This window comes from Rousettus aegyptiacus, unplaced genomic scaffold (assembly GCF_014176215.1).
Source record: "Rousettus aegyptiacus isolate mRouAeg1 unplaced genomic scaffold, mRouAeg1.p scaffold_m13_p_11, whole genome shotgun sequence".
In the NCBI taxonomy this organism is placed as follows: Eukaryota; Metazoa; Chordata; class Mammalia; order Chiroptera; family Pteropodidae; genus Rousettus; species Rousettus aegyptiacus.
The window spans coordinates 93,009,401-93,027,460 of NW_023416286.1; the positions used below are offsets into that span (position 1 = coordinate 93,009,401).

Genomic DNA, 18,060 nt, shown 5'->3' on the forward strand with positions numbered 1-18,060 from the left:
AACGAAAAAGCCTCTGCACAGCAAAAGAAACCATCAACAAAACAAAGAGGTAACAAACTGCATGGGAGAAGATAATTTGTAAACAATACCAAAATATACAGAACTCACACAACTCAACAACAACAAAAAAACAAACAATCCAATTAAAAAATGGGCTGAGGACCCAGACACTTCTTCCCAAAAGACATACGAATGGCCAAAAGACATATGAAAAGATGCTCAATTTCACTGTTAGGCAAATGCAAATCAAAATCACAATGAGATACCATCTCACACCTGTTAGAACGGTTCTCATCAAAATAATAATAATAATAATAATAATAATAATAATAATAAAGAACAAAGAAGCAAAACTCAAACCAGGAAAGATCAAAACAATCTGAGGGACCCTGAGAATGAGCAAGGGGGTGTCCTGCCAGGTCAGAGATGAACGATTCGCAGATATCTGCCTTGCTTGGCCCGGTCTGGTGTCCACCCAGACCCACGGAGGAAAAAACACATTGGAAACAGCTGGCGTGTGCTCAGGAAGAAGGCTCAGGTGCTCTGTGTCAGGTGCTCAGAATTCTGTATTATCCTGGTGACTAGAATTGTCCTAATTAAACCACAATTTTATTCTCAATCCTCCTGGTTTAACTCTTGCCTCTAGAGCATCAATAATGGAGAGACCGAAGCATCCAATATGCAAAGCTCAGACGCCCCCACTGGACACCGACTTGTCTGGCACTTTGACCCTGTCCGTTCCTGCTCTTTATTTGTGTCCTTCCCCTCAGTCTAGTTTCCTTCCAGAATGGGAACGAGGTCCTCCCACTTCTAATTCGTAAGCCCCTGCGAAGTGCACAGGTCACATTTTTCAAATAGCAGCTCTTTTCAAGATTCACCCGCTGAGCAAATGTTTGTTCTTTTTATTTGAAAATAGATCTACAAACGTGCCTTTCTTTAAAAGAAAACCACATTCCTATTTTAAGTCATACTATTTTAGCTAATTTCATGTATTAATGGTTACAGAAACATGCCATTTAACTTGTTAGCCATTATTTACTTTGTGAAAGTTTGGCTTTTTTAAATAAAGAGGAATGAGGAAGCCGCACCTGTGTTAGTGAATGTTACTGAAAAGATGAGGTAGACCACTCCTTGGGCGGGTGGTGATGGGGTGGGGGGCGGTGACCCTACCCGTTTTCTAGTCCCTCATTTGTAATAATATTCACTTCGATTTCAAACTCGAGGTGCCCCATTTCCTCAGGAGGATGGCCACTGATACCCTCTGAAGTCACTAACCTTTCTTGTGGCAAGGACGGTAACAGGACGGTTACCTCCCCGCCGCAGGTAAACGTAGAGAACCAGACCTATGTGTAGGAACAGCGTGAGTATGGGCATTAGCTGTATCCTTCCTATGGCAGCCTCTATCTTTTAACCTCTGAATTTTTCTTTAAAGCATAAATTACTGAAAAGTGCAAATTACGGGGCTCTAGACCATACCCTGAAGAATAATTTCTGAGAGTTGGCTTGGGGTTCAAGATGACGGGCTAGGTAAAAGTGGGGTTCACCTCCTTCCATGACCACATTAAAATTACAATCAAATTATAAAACAATCAACATGGAATACCACCTGAAGTTTAGGTGAGCATAACGCATGCATCTGGGGACATAAAGAAAAAGCCACATCAGGACCAGTAGGAAAGGCGCAGACGCAAAGCAAGCTGGCCTCGCACACATGGGTGGTGGTTCAGCATGATTGCAGAGGCCCCCCCTGAAGGAGTGAGGGGCCCTAGTCCCACACAGGGGCTCCCCAGCTCGAGATTCCAGTCCCGGGGAGAGGAGTTCCTACAAAATCTAACTGCAAGACTCAGTGGGGAGTCCCGCCATCTGGGTGAGACAGAAGGGACCTGAAAACCCAGGCGCCCCCTGCAGGGGCCGGCGCAGACTCCGCTCGCAGACACTCACCTTGGGCGCCAGCGAAGGGTCAGTGGCTGGGGAGGTGCCAGAGATGCTCCGGGAAGGACTGAGTCGTGTGGTGCTGGGGCGAGGGCCGGAGGGGCAGCGGCTCGTCCTCCTTTGTGGGCCCCCCTTGGGGATGTCAGCAACCAGCGCCATCTTGCCTGTGAGACCCCCACTCCTCCACCCAGCCGATTCTGAATCCTCATTGGTCGCTTGGATCGGCCCGCCCCACCTTGTGTCTCCCTGAGGCCCCGCCCCACCCAACTCACACATCACCTGTGGCGGCCAGTGCCAGGCAGGCAGCCAGCCCTGCCCTGCGCCTTTCCTGGGCCAAGAATTTGACAGCAGCCCACAGCTCTCAGCTTGTTAGGCCCGCATGCTGCCCATGTATCCTGGGAGAGACTTTGGGTGGCAGACCATAAGCCCCGCCCCGAGCTACAGTATTGATTGACCAGATCTCGGGTGTCTGAGGGCCCGAGGCGGCAGTGGCTGGCCTTGCTGAGATTTAAGACTTCTAGAGGAGGCTACGGATTCAGCACTGGCATAAAAACTGATTCTGCATTAGCCAGGTGAAATCTGCTCGCTTGACCTGGTGACTCCCTGGGTCCCTGCCCCAACCAGCTTGTGTACCACCTGAAGGCTCTTCCAGCTGCAGAGACTTACAGGCAGCTGGCAGGCACCCTCAGCCCTTGAGGTTCACTGGACTTTTGCTAAGCTGCCTCAGGCCCAGCACTGGGAGTAACTGGCCTCTGCTGGCAGCATGGGCTCTCCCTCTTGCCTCCAGATCCAGCACAGGCAGCAACAATTTGTAGCTCGCTTTGTAGCTCCTACCAGGTAGCCCTGAAAAATCAAAGGCAGAGGCTGACCGTGGCCTACACAGGGCCCCCTCCCGAGGGGCCACAGATCCCACATACCCGGAGGCTAATGTCAGACCACAGTGGAGCGCGACCTGACTATTCACCCCATGAGCAGCACACCCAAAGGATGGCCTCAGTAGGTACACGAGCGTGCTGGGGTGAATTCCACTCTGAGGAATCAGCCCCCACACAGCAGCTCATACCCTGTGGGCATGGCCATTCCCCATGGCCAGACGGCCCACGAGTCAATCCCATCTACTGACATGCTAACAGCAATTCGGAAAGGATTAGCTACCACAGGAAAACACACACAACCCACCCAAAGAATGTACCCAGAGCCCCCGGGGCACATGATTGGGAAGACTGTGCCACTGGGCCACATGGGACAGACACCTGCTACATAAGGCCACCTCGCCAAGGCTGGGAGAGGTAATAAACCTTCTCAATACATAGAAACAAACACAGAGAGGCAATTAAAATGAGCGAACAAAGAAACATGCTGCAAATGAAATAACAGAAGAAAACTCCAGGAAAAAAAAAAAACTAAAACTAAATGTAATAGAGGCAAGCAATCTACCAGATACAGAGTTCAAAACAATGCTTATAAGAATACTCAAAGATCTTAGGGGAAGAATAGATGTTTTCAGCAAGAAATTTAACAGAGAGATAGTAAGCATAAAAGACTTACAAACTTTAAAAAAGAACCAGTCAGAAATAAAGAATATAATAACTGAAATGAAGAATACACTAAAGGAATCAACAGTAGATTAGATAAAGCAGAGGATCAAATCAGTGAATTTGAAGACAATGTAGCAAAAACACCCAACCTGAACAGCAGAAAGAAAATAGAAGATAAAAAATAAAAAAACGTCTAAGAGACTTCTGGGTCAACATCACGCATATCAACATCAGTATCATAAGAGTATGAGAAGGAGAAGAGAGAGGGCAAGTGATTGAGACCCTATTTGAAGAAATACGGACAGAAAACTTCCCTAACCTGCCAAAGGAATGAGACATACAGATCCAAGAAGCACAAAGAGTCCCAAACAAGAGAAACTCAAACCGACCCAAACCAAGACACGACATCATTAAAATGCCAAAGGTTAAAGACAAAGAAATAATCTTAAAAGCAGCAAGAGAAAGGCAGCTAATTACATACAAAAGTGCTCCTATTATAAAGTCAGCTGAGTTTTTGACAGAAATCTTACAGGACGGAAGGGATTGACATGTTATATTCAAAATGATAAAAAACAAGAACCTAAAACCAAGACTACTCTACACAGCAAGGCTATCAATTAAAGTGGGAGGTGAGATAAAGAGCTTCCCAGACAGAAGAAAGCTAAATGGATTCTTCAGCAAGGCGGTAGTATAAGAAATGTTAAGGAGACTTATGTTAAAAAAAAAAAAAAAAAAAAAGAAGGAAGGTAACCTATGGCCACACCACCCTGAACAAGCCTGATGTCTGATCTCGAAAATTAAGCAGTGTCGGGCCTGGTTAGTACTTGGATGGGAGACGGCCTAGGAAGACCAGGTGCTGTAGGTGTGAAAAATTTTTTTAAATAAGAGATTGTAAGCTGACAAGTTCCTTGCAATCTGTGAGGTCAACCAAGGATGGCCTCACCTAAAAAAGAGGGGGGGAGGAGGAAGAAAAAAAACACAAATATAAATAATAATGGCAATAACCATGTACCTAACAATAATCACTGAAATGTACATGCTCCAACCAAAAGACAGAGTGTAGCTGAATGAATATAAAACATGACCCAGAGCATGCTGTCTACCAGAGAGACCCAGCCCAGATCAAACAACACACGAACCGAAAGCAAAGGGAGGGAAAAAGAAAGTTCACGCATTGAACATGAAAAATAAAAACTGGAGTAACAATACTTATATCTGACAAAAGAGACTTTAAAGCAGAGGCTATAATAAGAAACGAAGAAGGGCATAAAATAATAATAAAGAGATCAATACAACAAGAGGACATAACCCAAGAAAAACACATCTGTACCAGACCCAGGAGAGCCGATATCTATGAAGAAATCATTGAGCAACAGCGAGTGAGACATTTCTCAGAAATCTCCCATTGCGGCTTGAAATGGATGTCAAAAAGTGTATTTTGCCCGGGCTGCCATATATATATGTGTGTATATATATATATATATATGAATATATATGCACATATATATATGAATATATATGCGCATATATATATGGTGGATTTGAGAATGAAAAGGCCCTGTAGCCCACGGCTCTTGTAAAAAATACAGGCCGCTCACACTCTCACGGCTGCGTCTGAGCTCGTCGTTCCGGTGCTTTTCTACCCATTTCACATTGAAAATTGAGCCTCAGAGAGGTGACCACCAAGGTCGTGAGTGACAGAATGAGAATTCAGGCCCACCGCTGTCTGAACTGTGCTGAAAACATCCTCCTTCGTCCAGTTCGAGGATGCCACTCTGCCTTTTCCTCGACGAGGAGCATATGTGCGAGGACGATGCGTGGGGCGCCGGGCAGGCCTGGGCAGGCCCTCTCTGGCCGTCTCTGAATCCTTCCTGAGGATACAGAGAGACAAGGGACATACATCGGACCCCAAGGAGCCCCATGATCCGGCGAGACCCTCTCAAAGTTCTGCAGAAACCGACCGCAGATGACTGAACCTTCCTTACCTATGTCCGGGCCACAGGAGAGCCTGAACTTCTGAAGCAAGTGAGACATTTCTCAGAAGTCTCCAATTGCGGCTTGAAATGGATGTCAAAAAAGTATGTTTTGCCCAAGCTACCATATATATATATATATGCATACGTATGCATATATATATATGTATTTTCAATAAGCAGTACAGTAGGTTGAAAATTTTATGATTATTTTAATGCCTGATAAATGACTGGAAATATTTTAATGCATAAATTATCTCTTGCATCCCCTCCAAGACACCATAGAGTGCTGTTTAAAAAACCCTAATTTTTGCAATATAAATATATAGTGTTCATGTTTGTTTATCTGAGTTTACTTGTGCAGCATAGACACATGGATTTTGTACTGTGTACAATTTCCCCTCATGGATTTAATTCACAGCACAGTTTCCAAACTAGTTTACTGGGAAACTTCCTGTGGCTCCTGTTTTAGGGTCCCCTGGCACCCTGCCTTTGCCCCCTGTTATGCGTTCTGCAGAAGACCCCACCGAACGGTGACGAAGAAACTAATTCCAGACGCAGCGTTCAATTATTTGTATTCATTCTTGTCCTAAATATTGTTTTGCTGCTCCACGAACATTTGAAGCCAGCAGATAAGGAGAGTTTAGGAGTTAGATTTCAAAGGACATCAAAAAATCTCACTGAAAAATCTATCCCAAACATAACTATAAACAAATCTATGTTCCAACTGGAAACGCAATGTAAACCTGTGGCGGAAGCTCCTCGGATACAATACAGCTGTCACATTCACTCAGTCGTGCGGCAAACATTCCCTGAATACTCACGATGAGACAAAGGCTTTGTTAAGTAAGAAAGACACAACCTTGTCCCTGTAAGGACGATAGCCAAGTGACAGACATTAGACAATTAACTCCTTGTAACACACAGGAGGGTCTCCCAGCAGGCTTACCTCATCTGAGGTGGGAGGGGTCAGCAAAGAGTTTAGTTAGAGAGGTAGGCAGGGGCCCGCACCCCGGGCCGTAGAATGCGACCGGCCCGTGGCCTGCTAGGAACCGGGCTGCACGGCCGGAGGTGGGCGGCGGGCGAGCGAGTGGAGAAGCTTCGTCCGTGTCCGCAGCCGCTCCCCAGCGCCGGCGTCACCGCCTCAGCTCCGCCTCAGACCCTCAGGCGTTAGATGCTCACAGGAGCACCAGCCCCTGGGGCCACGCGGGTTGGGGACCGCTGAGTAGAGAATGACATTCTCTGCAGGGTTGACAGACGTGCAGACACTACGAAGCACGATGTCTTGACCAGCCGAAGGGACCGAAGGGAGGCCACCGTGACGAAGCACGATAGACAAGAGGAGTGACAAAAGGCAAGGTGGCAAGATGCCCGGAAACCAGGGAGAACGAGGGGGGCGCGCCATCCCAGAGCCGGGCGCGGTCGGACCTGCGGGTGTGCACCCCGCTCTGCCACCGGCGTGAGGCGGGACGGGCGCGGGGCGAGGGCGCAGGAGGAGGACTCGGGAGGGGACGATCGGAAGGGACGGGCGTGGCCATGCACGTCTAAAACGCGATGCATGAGCACGCGGGTAGCGTGTGCATCACGCAACGTAGACTGTTATGTACACGCGCCTCCTGGCAAGTAACGCAGACTGTTAATTCTCCCCCCTGGAAGTACCGCGACGTGGGACCGAGCGTCATCGGCCATCCATCCACCCAGCAGAGGCGGCTACGAGTCATCTTCGAATCTCACTACCAAACCCGGGCCGGGGAGTTTGCTCCCGGGCGTAGGCTGAAGGAACGTGTCCTTGACGACAGGCGCGGCGTCCGACATTCGCGATGCCTGGGCGCGAGCAGCGTTCGGAGAACCGGGGGGCCCGGCGGCCTCCCCCGCCTGAGGCATGGCAGCCTGGCCTTGGTGGGAGACGCTCCGAAGCGGCCTGTGACCTCGCGGAGGATTCCGGACCACGAAGACGGAAGCCGAGTCCTGGTCCTAGAATATGGTCGCATCTGCTCGAGGGACGTTTTCACGCTCTCGGAAGTGTCTGAAGGACAAATTAGGGTGGAACAGACCGGGCGACAGTTTTCGCGCTTTCCTTGCAGACGCACGTTTGCGCAGGCGGCGGAACCCGGCCGAAGACGCGCTCTGTGGCAACGTACCGTCTGGCGGCACACGTGTGAGCGAGGAAACGTACCACCCTCGACGATCCCCGAGTGTCCCGAACGAGAGTCTTCCGCGACGAGAGCGTGAGCGTGCGCTTGCCAGGCTGGCTCAGGCCAGGCAGCGACACCTGGACCTCGGGCGGCGGCGGCAGCGGCGGCGGCGGCGGTGGAGCTGAGACAGGTCCGCCTCGGGAGCGGGCTTGGTGCGGACCAGGGGACGGGCACGTCGAGGGTGCCGGAGCCTTCCGGCCTGAGCAACTTGGTCCGTGGCGCCGCGACACACAGGGACAAGGACCCCTGGGGACAGAGCTGCTTTGGGAGGAAGATCATGAAGTCAGGGCCGGAGACTGGGCCTGCTCTCCGTGTGAGTTTGCCGAAAGAGATGTGCATATGTAGTTAATAGGAGAGCTGGCATTGAAGGTGTACACCTTTCGGGGGGACAAACGTGACTGAAGCCATGGGAAGGAAGACACGAGGGGGCCCGAGGAGATAAGGGCTCAGACGGGGAGAAGGCCCTGGAGAACTCCGGCTTCGAAACTCTGAGTTTCGGAGCACATAAATCACTGCGAGGTGGGTGTTGTCACTCCAGATAACACGTGGCATTTCACGTAATTTTAGAACTGACAGCAAAATTCCTTAGCAGGTAAGACTGCGTTCGTTTGGAAAAAATACTTTGACGAGCTAACCGAGGCGGAGGCCACCGAAGTGTGCTCCAATGCGCACTTAGGTAATGCAATAGAGCACAGAACCACTACGCAGGCGAGAAAGAGAATTTCCTTTGCTTCGTAAGGAAAGGAAAGAGGCAGAGGACGCCGCCCAGCGAAGAGACCAGGCTGCCGGGCTTGGGAACCTCGCAGAGGAAGGGCCGCTCAAGGAAGGCAGCCTTCCGCTCCGCTCACGGTCGTTGGAGATGCAGCATCCACCTTCGCCCGTCCGGCCTTCAGTAAGATGCAGACAACTTATAAGTGTTTACTGTCATTTTTGTTTGTTTGTTTAGAAACTGAAGCAGCAGCAAAGCCGGGTGTCCTGTCAGGGTCACAGAAGTAAAGGACAAAGGCAGTATGTCGGTGCGTGCGAAGCAGCCGACGCAAACGGCCCTCCTCCTAGAATCTGCAAATATTTGGGAGGTGGCTTTAAACTCTAATAGAGTGTGGAGTCGACAGTTAATTTTCTACAGATTTTGGCGGGGGGGGGGGCGGGGGGTATCTTTCGTCTCACCTCTGGGTTTCATACATTTATAAATAATCTCCCTATTATTTTAAATCATTTCTGAACAGGCGACGCCGTTCTCGGAGCACTTAAAGTGGGTCTTCCTCCTGCTTTTGTCTCTCGTCGAGAAGCGGCCAGTTTCATAAGTCTCTCATTTATCTTTCCGGAGAGTCCATTCACATGAAGCAAATATATGTACGTTCTTTTAAAATGTTCTCAGAAACCTCGGCATATGATATCAGCTCCTCTGCATTTTGCCCTATTCTCTGACCAGCCCCTGGAGGTCCTTTCAAATGGCCGCATCGTTTTCGACATACGATGTGCTGGAATTTAATTGAGTTCCATGCTGATGGTCATTGAAATTGTTTCCAGACTCTTGCTATTTTTGAAACTACTTCAATGACAACTTTATCCGTACGTCACTTTGCACATACGCGTCTTGAAATGATTCTTGCCAAAGAAGTATAAAGTCCCCTTCTCATTATGACAAGAGACAATACGGAGAGGCAGGTGCCAAAGAGAGCACAGAGGAAGGTTTGGAAAACTCAGCTTAGAGAACCACAGCAGCAAAATCACAGCCAATGCCGTTTCAGGACAATTGGAGGAAAGAGATACGTTGTAGAGAAATAAGCGAGTTAAGACTCGGGACTTAGAGACCTGTGTTTTGCCAGACGACATTCTAAAGCATATCCGACCTCACAGGACAGAGCAATGTGGGCCCCACAGAAGACACACTAAATGAGCAAGAGCCACGCCCCGAGCTTCCACGGAAAAACGTGATCCACAGGGCTTCAGGAGAAGCTGAAGGCCAGGACCAGAAACTGTGTCTGGGTTTTAGCTTTTATTATCAGGGGTTGAGATGGCATTCGCGACACATCTTTTGAGATGCTGCATGAAATCCGGAGGTCTGCGCCTCCTCTCGATGTTGTCATGGCCGTGGATTTGGAATCATCGGGACTCTACTATCAGTCAGAACTCCAGGACCCGGAGTGAAAGAAATAATAATAATAATAAAAGAATGCTAATCAAACAACATGTATGGAGCACTTGCCGTGTGCTGAGGCTGACAAAGGGTTCTCCACGGATTGTCTTGTATTGTCCTCATAAAACCCTATGAAGAGAGTAAGATTATTGTTCAAGTTCAGAACAATCATGAGGGAAGCCAGGATAGGAAACCTGTCCATGTTCACACAACTAATACATGATAGAATCAAGATTCGAGCTTGGGTCTTCCGAGCCCAAATTTCATCATCACCGAGGTAGGCGTGAAGGTTCAGCCACATGACAGAATCAAGGTCCTGTGTCGAAAACTGGCCCTAACCTCCTCACCTCTTGTGGCACCTCTTTACTTTAATCCCAAGGCTTCATTAAAGACCTGGTATTTATCCGGGAAGTGGTTTGGGAACTAACCATCTAATTCACCTCGAGGAAAAGATAATCCATCCCATAAGAGTGCAGAACGACAGACAGCCCTTACAGAAAGCCTCTCCTAATGAAGCTTATTTCTGTGCGTGCTGCAAGTTAAACATTCATTTAAAAATATTATTATTGGTATTCTGGTCTAACGCATGCTTATAAAGTTGTAACAAAGAGTACTTGTTTTAAGTAATTAAAATGAATAGAAAAACTGAAAGCCATAGTAAAAGGTAACGTATGTCGACGGTTGGTCCTAGGGCAGTGTGCGATGCATGATAAGTAGTCAGTAAACGCTTTGTGAGTGAATCAATATAATCGAAAGGAAAATACCGGGATATCAGAAGCCGGTAGGAAGCATGCTGGGTGAGCCAAACTAAGCCTCTCGGGCGGTCATGTGTAGAATGCACGGCATTGTCTTCAGAACAGGACAAACAATACTTCCCCGTGTCTCAGAGAAACGGCAATGATAAAAGTTAAGAAAAAAACTGGAAAAGGGAAGTTTCTAGATGCACTTGCGGGTGGAACTAATTTAGCTCCGATGCAGCCACAGATGGTCTCATGGCGTGACAGTCTCTCTCTGCTCGCGTTTGTATTAAAAATATTCTCATTTTCATGCTGCTGAACATTTATTTTCAGATACGAATATTTACCCACCAGTTGAGCACATGACACTAAGATAAGCGCTAGGACTGCAGAACTCAAGAAGACCCGGATCGTGAAAACATTGTCTTCTTTCCGCGCCTCGTAAGCTCCTCCAGAGAAGGATCAATTATTCTCTCGCTGACTCCGATGTGCATGTGTTGGTCCGGTGACCCCGTTCATGGTACCCTCTTGCTTTGACCCAGGGAGTTAATCGAATTCTGTTTACTCAGAAATTGCTCTTGAGGTATCAGGCAATTTCTCCCAGGTCCTGTGGGCTTTGTAGAACCTGGCGGTCTCATTTCCGTGATCTCTTGAGACACCCACTTCGCTTTATGAGACAGTCCTGAACCAAAGAGGGTACGGACCTTTGCTATCCTGAAAAATTCCCTCCGGTCCCCAAGGATTGTAAAGTTTTTGCAAAGACCTCCTGCTATTAACAAAAATATGGACTCAACTCCATCTATTTCCTTTCCTTCGCAGTTAGGTTTCTTTCTCTTTTTACAACTTAATGACATACAAGTAATATAAAAAAGGCTGCATGTGTTGAAAGTATACAGCCTGATAAGTTTGGACATATGCACACACCTACGACTCCATCACCAAGGTAATAAACCATCCATCACATCCCAAAGTTCCCTCGTGTGTGTGTGTGTGCGCATGCGTGCGCGTGCTAAGAACATTTAACATGAGATCTAGCACAGGAATGAATTTTAAGTGCCCGAGACCTTACCGTCAACGGCAGGCGCTATGCTGCAGAGTGGGTTGTGACAGCTTCTTTACCTTGTATAACTGTAATTTTTACACTCGCCGAACAGAAACTCACGATTTTATCTCCCCAGTCTCAGCTAAGTTGTTTGAAGGATTACCCCGTACAGCCTCCCCCGTTATCTGTGGGAGATCGGTTCCGGGACCCTCGCTTCCCCCGCAGAGATGCCAAAATCCACAGAGGATCAAGCCCCTTATATAGAAGTGTCGTATTTGCGCATAACCTACGCACATCCTCCCGTATATACCTTTAAATTCCTGATAAATGGCTATGCTATGTAGATAGTTTTTATGCTGCATTGTTTAGGGGATAATGATAAAAACAAACGACCGTACATGTTCAGTACAAACATAACCATCGCAGCCCGACTACACAGTACATGTCAGCAACGACTTAACGTTTTTTTATCCGCATATTTTCCAGCCACGTTGGTTGAATTCTGCAGATCCGGAGGGCCGACCGTAATGGTCTTTATCTCTCATTCACTTTTACCCCAAACAATGTCAACTCCGCCCTCACCACTCTACCCAAATCGCTCTTTTCTGAGGTCATTATTCCCCTTCTGGCTACCAAATCGCATGAGCTGCCTCGACTCCCCTAAGGCATTTGCCATAAATGCTGCCGAGAGCTCCCCCTCCCCCCTGAAATTCTCTTCTCTTCCACTGGTGTCTGCGGCAAGACCTCCTTCTGAGTTTCCTCCCACCTCCGACTGCTCCTCCAGCGGGATCGTCTCGGCATTCCCAGCCTTCAAATGATGGTGTTCCTCAAGGCTCTTCTGTATGCAATGCTTATTAATACTGACTCGTAGCCGACGTCGCCCAAACCTGACGTTTCTCCTGAGCCTGACGCCTTAATTTTCAACTACCCACTGGGCACCTCGACCCAGGTACCTCGGAGGCATCTGATGCCAAACGCATCCTTAATTAGTCATGTTCTTTTCCATATCCTGCCACTGCATGTGGCGCGTGCATGCCCCCGATGGCCGCGCTGGAGGCCTGAGCCGCCTCTACTCTTGACCCTCAGTATCCCAAGGATCTCTTAATTCTGTCCTCTGAGGCGCTCTCATCTGTCCCATCCTCGCCACCCCCACGAACTTGGCCTCGTTTGGGGCCCTGTCGCCCCCGCCTGGGTGACATCACCGTCGTAGGTGTTCACAGGTATCCACCAATCTTTGCTGGTGAGATGCGCACACTGGAACAGTTCCTCTCCCCAGCGCTGGCACCTGCGACTCACCGTTCTTGCTGCAGGGAGCCGCCTGAGCACACAGGCGGGCGTGCCGCATCCCTTCAGACCCTCCCGCGGCCTCCGGGATCCATCGTGTTCCTCTCCGCACGGCGCGCGAAGCGCTTCTCGCCCTTCTCTTGCCTCAGCTCTCCCTGCAGCCTCGTGAGATGACTCACGGAGCTGGTCGCCTGTAAGGACTTTTTTTCTCTTCTCTTTTTGTTCAAGGTACCCATGACGTAAAGAGCGGACTGCAGGTGCACGTATCAGCGGATGCTGGCACGGGCACACACAGGTGTAACCACCACCCTGCCTGACCCACAGCGCATCTCCATCAGCCCAGGAAGCTCCCGAGTCCTCACCAGTCAGTCACCTCGGATTCACCGCCGCTCTGATTCCTATCACTGTATATTAGTTTTGCCTACGGGTCTCCACATTGCCCAGTGGTCTTCCAAGCAACTCCGTCCTCAGCAACATGCGGTGTTGTCAATATTTTTATTTTAGACATTTTATCGTGTGTTAAGTGGCGTTTCGCCATGGCTCTAAGTTGCATTTTCTTCTTGACTAATGATGTTGGGTATCTCTCAATATGCTTTTGGCATTTATATGTTTGTGTGTGTGTGTGCGTGCGCGCACGCGCATGTGTGAAATATTTCAAGACTTAACGCATTTCGAAATTGAGTTGCCTTTTATTATTTACGTGAGGGAGTTCTTTATGTATTCTGAATATAAGTTCTTTGCCAGATACATAACTTTTCCAGTCTTGGGCTTAAGATTTCATTTTCTTGATGATGTCTTTTGAAAAGCAGCAAGCTGTAACTTATCGTTCTTCTATTTTATGCCTTTTTAATTTGTCTATGCAGGACTTTTCATCTGGGAGAAACTCCCTTCCTATCTTTGAGAGTCAACTGACATCATAGGATGTGTTAACTACTGTTCTCGTCCCTTTTCCCCCACGAGCTTGGGACCATGTTTCTGGAGTGCTTTGTATCTGGTAGAAGGCCTATCAAGAATCAGATGCTCAAGCACTATTTATTATCCAAATGCACAAATGAATATGTTGAAAATCGGAAGAGTCAATTCGATTTCATCAGTTAACTTCTTGGCACCTCGTTTTTTCTTTCTGAAAACAAGGAAAACTCCTCAGCTACCTCACAAGCACGTGCAAGCAGCGGACGCTATTTGAAGTTGTGAAAATGGAGGGTTTTTCGCTTCTTCTGTGGACATCAGTAAGCAGCCTATGAATACATACTTTTCACAGATTTTTATTATTGTAAAGAATTGCATGAACGCTGGTTTCCATTTGAAAAGCAGTACCTATAATTCTTAATAAACTAGATGCACCTCATGAAATGCTGGGAGATTCTGGACCCAAAACACACATGTTTAGTCAGAACTTGAGATGTAAAGGTTTATATTCGACTTCGTCACATCAGAGCGACCAACTTTTTAATCTAGCGAGGTTCACTGATGTCTAAAATCACAAAGGCTACTTAAAAAGGACAATGTCGTCATCAAATCTGTCCCAGGGATCAGACATAACAAATCCCATTGAGAACTCCAGCTTGATAATATGAGCCAAGAAGTCGCAATATAATTCTGACAGGAAACTGCCATGAGGAAAAAGTCTGGACAGCACCAGAAATCCATGAAAACGACGGGCTCGCTGAGGAAGCAAAGTGCGATCCTCCTTCTGCAGGAAACCACGGAGTGGGGAAGCCCCTGCTCGGTGGATGAGACACAAAAAACATTCGGCACGTGACAAATTAAGCGTTTGCGAGGAGAGCGACTTTTCCCATGGCAACAAAGCCTCAGAAAGTCCAGGGTTTTATTGGCCAGACTCTTGTATTTTTCTTTCAGGACATTGCGAGTCCTCACCCTGGATGATTAAAGTACTAGACGCAAATGTGAGATTCAGATGTTCAAACTGATAAATCCGTAGAAAGAACCAAAAATATAGTTATACGTATAAATAGCCAGAATGTTCACTTTCCAGATATGAGAAGTATGTAATTTAGAAACTAACTGAAGCTGAAGTTTTAAGCATGTGATGCAATAACCCAGCATTACCTAATAAAAGGATCCATCCATTATCTAGTATGCCGCCTTTGCTCCTGCAAGAGTCGGCTCTGTCAGGAGGTTCCAACAGGCTCGAAATCTTTCTCTTTAGTCCAGGCTTTATGCTAGGGTCAGGAGTGTGAGATGAGCTTTCTCAAATGGCCTAGATAGATCCCTGAAAGAGACAGGCATGAACTTGCCCTTGGCACAGAAGTGCTGATGAAATACAGCAGGCATAGACAGTCACTGGCAGCCCGTGAGGACTGCCGCCATCCAGGAGACCACTGGCCCCGACACCTCCTGGACTGTGACCTGGCTCTCATTGTCCTAAACCATGTCTGAATGCGGCCCGTATTCCCGAGCTTAATCCCAAATAGTCATGCAATTCTCTTCTCATAAGTATTTGGCTGTGACTAGAGTACAATGAACAGGAAGTTAGAATTCTGGTTGCAGAGAATTTAAGTTGAAAGCAGGAAGTATACCTTACTGACCTTGAATAAACTGCAAATAATACCTGGCTGGTTGGTTATCCGGTGAATTAATGGGGGACTTAAAAGAAAAAGGAAAATGTACAGGACTGCTGGAGTCGAAAGGCTCTATTTATGAAATCAAAAAAGCAAACCCAGTAACTTAATTAATACTGTGACTCGTTTATTGATCAAAGAGAATTTATTCACAGAGCTTTCGAATACAAACAAAATAGCACTTTCTGTTTTTTTTATAAAATGAATATTGAAATAAATGTGATACAGCACATTCCAATAACAGACAAAAGAAAATAAGATCTAATGACTGGAAAATGGACAGAAATGTGCCCCTTTACTTTATAAGAATATCATAGCAGAAGCTACTCAGAGAAATATAACATATTCTTGAACAATACTGAAATTCAAAGGCTTGACGCTAAGGTCCGCATAAACAATGGAAACATACTGAGGCAGGAAGGCTTGATGCGGGGTATACAAAATACTGACAGAGTGGCTTATCGGTCCATTGCTTAGGTTTCATGTATGCTCTATAAAGTGATAATACTGTAGTTTAAAAGTATATTAAAAAGGAAACAGAGGAGTGATGCTCCACCGGACCTTTCCCTCACCTTCGTGACGACTTAACGCGTGAGCACGGCAGGCGTGAGGATGCGTGCGTGTCTGCGTGCTCGTGTGCTTCCAGAAGCGCCGTGATCTGTAGGGGGCATCTGCGGGTTACCCTGCTTCCCAACATGACGCTGTGTCTGCTAGCCCTTTTGATTCTCTGAGTCTTTCTCTTAAAAAAAAAACAAAACCAAAAAAAACCCCTCGTTTGCGTATACAGATTTGTTCTGGGTGTGAATGCATCGTACATTAACAGGACTGTGGGATGGAAACACCTAACACTCCTGCAACATTTTGAGCCTTTGGTCCATTTTCCTCTATCATTCCACGCCCTTCGTCTCTCTTCCCAATCGTGCCCAGCCCTTCCGCATCACGTAATGTTTCTGATTCCATTGGGTTTCGTCTCATTAGCATCGTATGGACTAGAACCGCGAGTCCTCCTTTCGAAAGTAACCGGTCGCTTCGGTACATTTCAAGCCCCTCCCGCCCGTCTCCTCCTCTGCTGGGTCCTGGCGGCTCCGTCTCAGTACGGGTACTGCTTCTGTTTCTTGCCGGAGAAGCAAGCCAGCCACGTGCACAGCAGGATGGCGGCGGCGGCACCTGCTCCCGTGCAGTAGTAAGCCCAGCCGATTTCACACTTACCTAGGGACACAGAGGGGGACAGAAAGCACAGACAGATCAGGATGATTTTGCAGGAGGCTCCGTTATTTCATCCAGTGTGTGCGCGTCCCTGGGGTATGGAAGCGGAGCTGAGATGCCCGTGGTAAATGCGGCGTGCTTGGTCAAATGAAGTAAAAACATGTGTTGAAGGCGACATGGACGCTGAAGAACGCCACAAAGGTTGTGTGCATGTCAGGAAGACCTCGCGATCTGTGCCGCCCGCCTCTAGCCTCTAAGGCCACGGCAGGGGTGAAGAAAAGGGAGGAGGAGAGACGTCAGCAGAGAAGAGATAGAGGCATTAATTCTGATTTAAATCACCCAAACTCATATGCATAATGAGTTACCTTAGGAAAAATTGATAATACAGCCCTTCCTAAAAGGGCCACTGGAAGAAGATGGCCCATTTGAAAGCTAAGGCTAAAGCGAATACTGCTATTTACAGGCAATTGCTAAGTGGCTCACGCTGATTGAAGCGGAGAGGAAAAACTCCCTGACTCTCCTGGGATCAACACTCACCTTTAAGTTAATGCGTCCTATCAATAAGAACATAATAACAAGGGTCCAGAGGGCTCCTCATCTCTCAGAGTCGGCCTCGTATTAGTAGTAATAATAACACACCCACAAGACTAAAAATATAATTAGTAAAAAAAAAATTAGGCATAGCTATATTAATTTCAGAGACGGCAGATTTCAAAGCAAGAAGCTATAAGGGATAATGAAGGGCATTAATAATGATAAAGGAATCAGTTCTCTGAGAAGACACAATAATCCTCAGTGTGTGTGTGCCTAACAATAGAGCATCAAACTACATGAGGCAAAAATGGACAGACTCCCAGGAGGAGCAAATCAATCCATTATTGTAGCTGGAGACTTCGACATCCCTCTAACAGAGAAGGACAGACCCAGCAGGCAGACAAGACCTGCAGGACACAGTTGAACTCAACACCACCACGAATCAGCTGAATACAATTTACATCTATAGGCTACATCCAACATTGCAGAACACATTCTTCTCCAGGTAGATGAAACATCCACCAAGATTATGGACCACAGAACAGGCTTTAACACAATTAAAAGAAGAGAAATCATGCAATGTCTGTTCATGGACAACATGATATTAAACTAGAAATCAATAACAGAAAAATGACTGGAAAATCCCCAAAGTCGTGGAGATTAAATGATATGCTTTTAAATAACACGTGTGCTAAAAAAGAAATCTCGAGATAAATTTTAGAATACTTTGAACTAAATGAAAATAATGCAACTTATCAAACTGTGTGATCAGAGGAAAATTTATAGCACTGAATGTATATATTAGAAAAGAAGAAAGATCTAACGTTGATAATCTTAGTTTCCACCTTAGGAACCTACAAAAAGAAAAGCAAATTAAACTCAAAGTAAGCAAAAAAT

The 18,060-nt window shown here is 47.0% G+C and overlaps 1 protein-coding gene and 1 pseudogene across 4 annotated transcripts in view; one reads left to right on the forward strand and one right to left on the reverse strand.

Annotated features, from left to right (window-relative positions):
- The first annotated feature begins 4,219 nt into the window (after window positions 1-4,219).
- Window positions 4,220-4,335, forward strand: LOC118609881 (annotated as a pseudogene).
- An 11,194-nt stretch (window positions 4,336-15,529) lies between these two features.
- The window catches only part of LHFPL6 (LHFPL tetraspan subfamily member 6), a 165,560-nt gene continuing 163,029 nt past the window's right edge, over window positions 15,530-18,060 (reverse strand). For all 4 annotated transcript variants that reach the window (XM_016143844.2, XM_016143841.2, XM_016143842.2 and 1 more), the window contains one exon: window positions 15,530-16,632. In XM_016143844.2, the coding sequence (XP_015999330.1) occupies window positions 16,514-16,632 (119 nt within the window). In that variant the 3' untranslated portion in view covers window positions 15,530-16,513. The remainder of the gene's footprint in view (window positions 16,633-18,060) is intronic.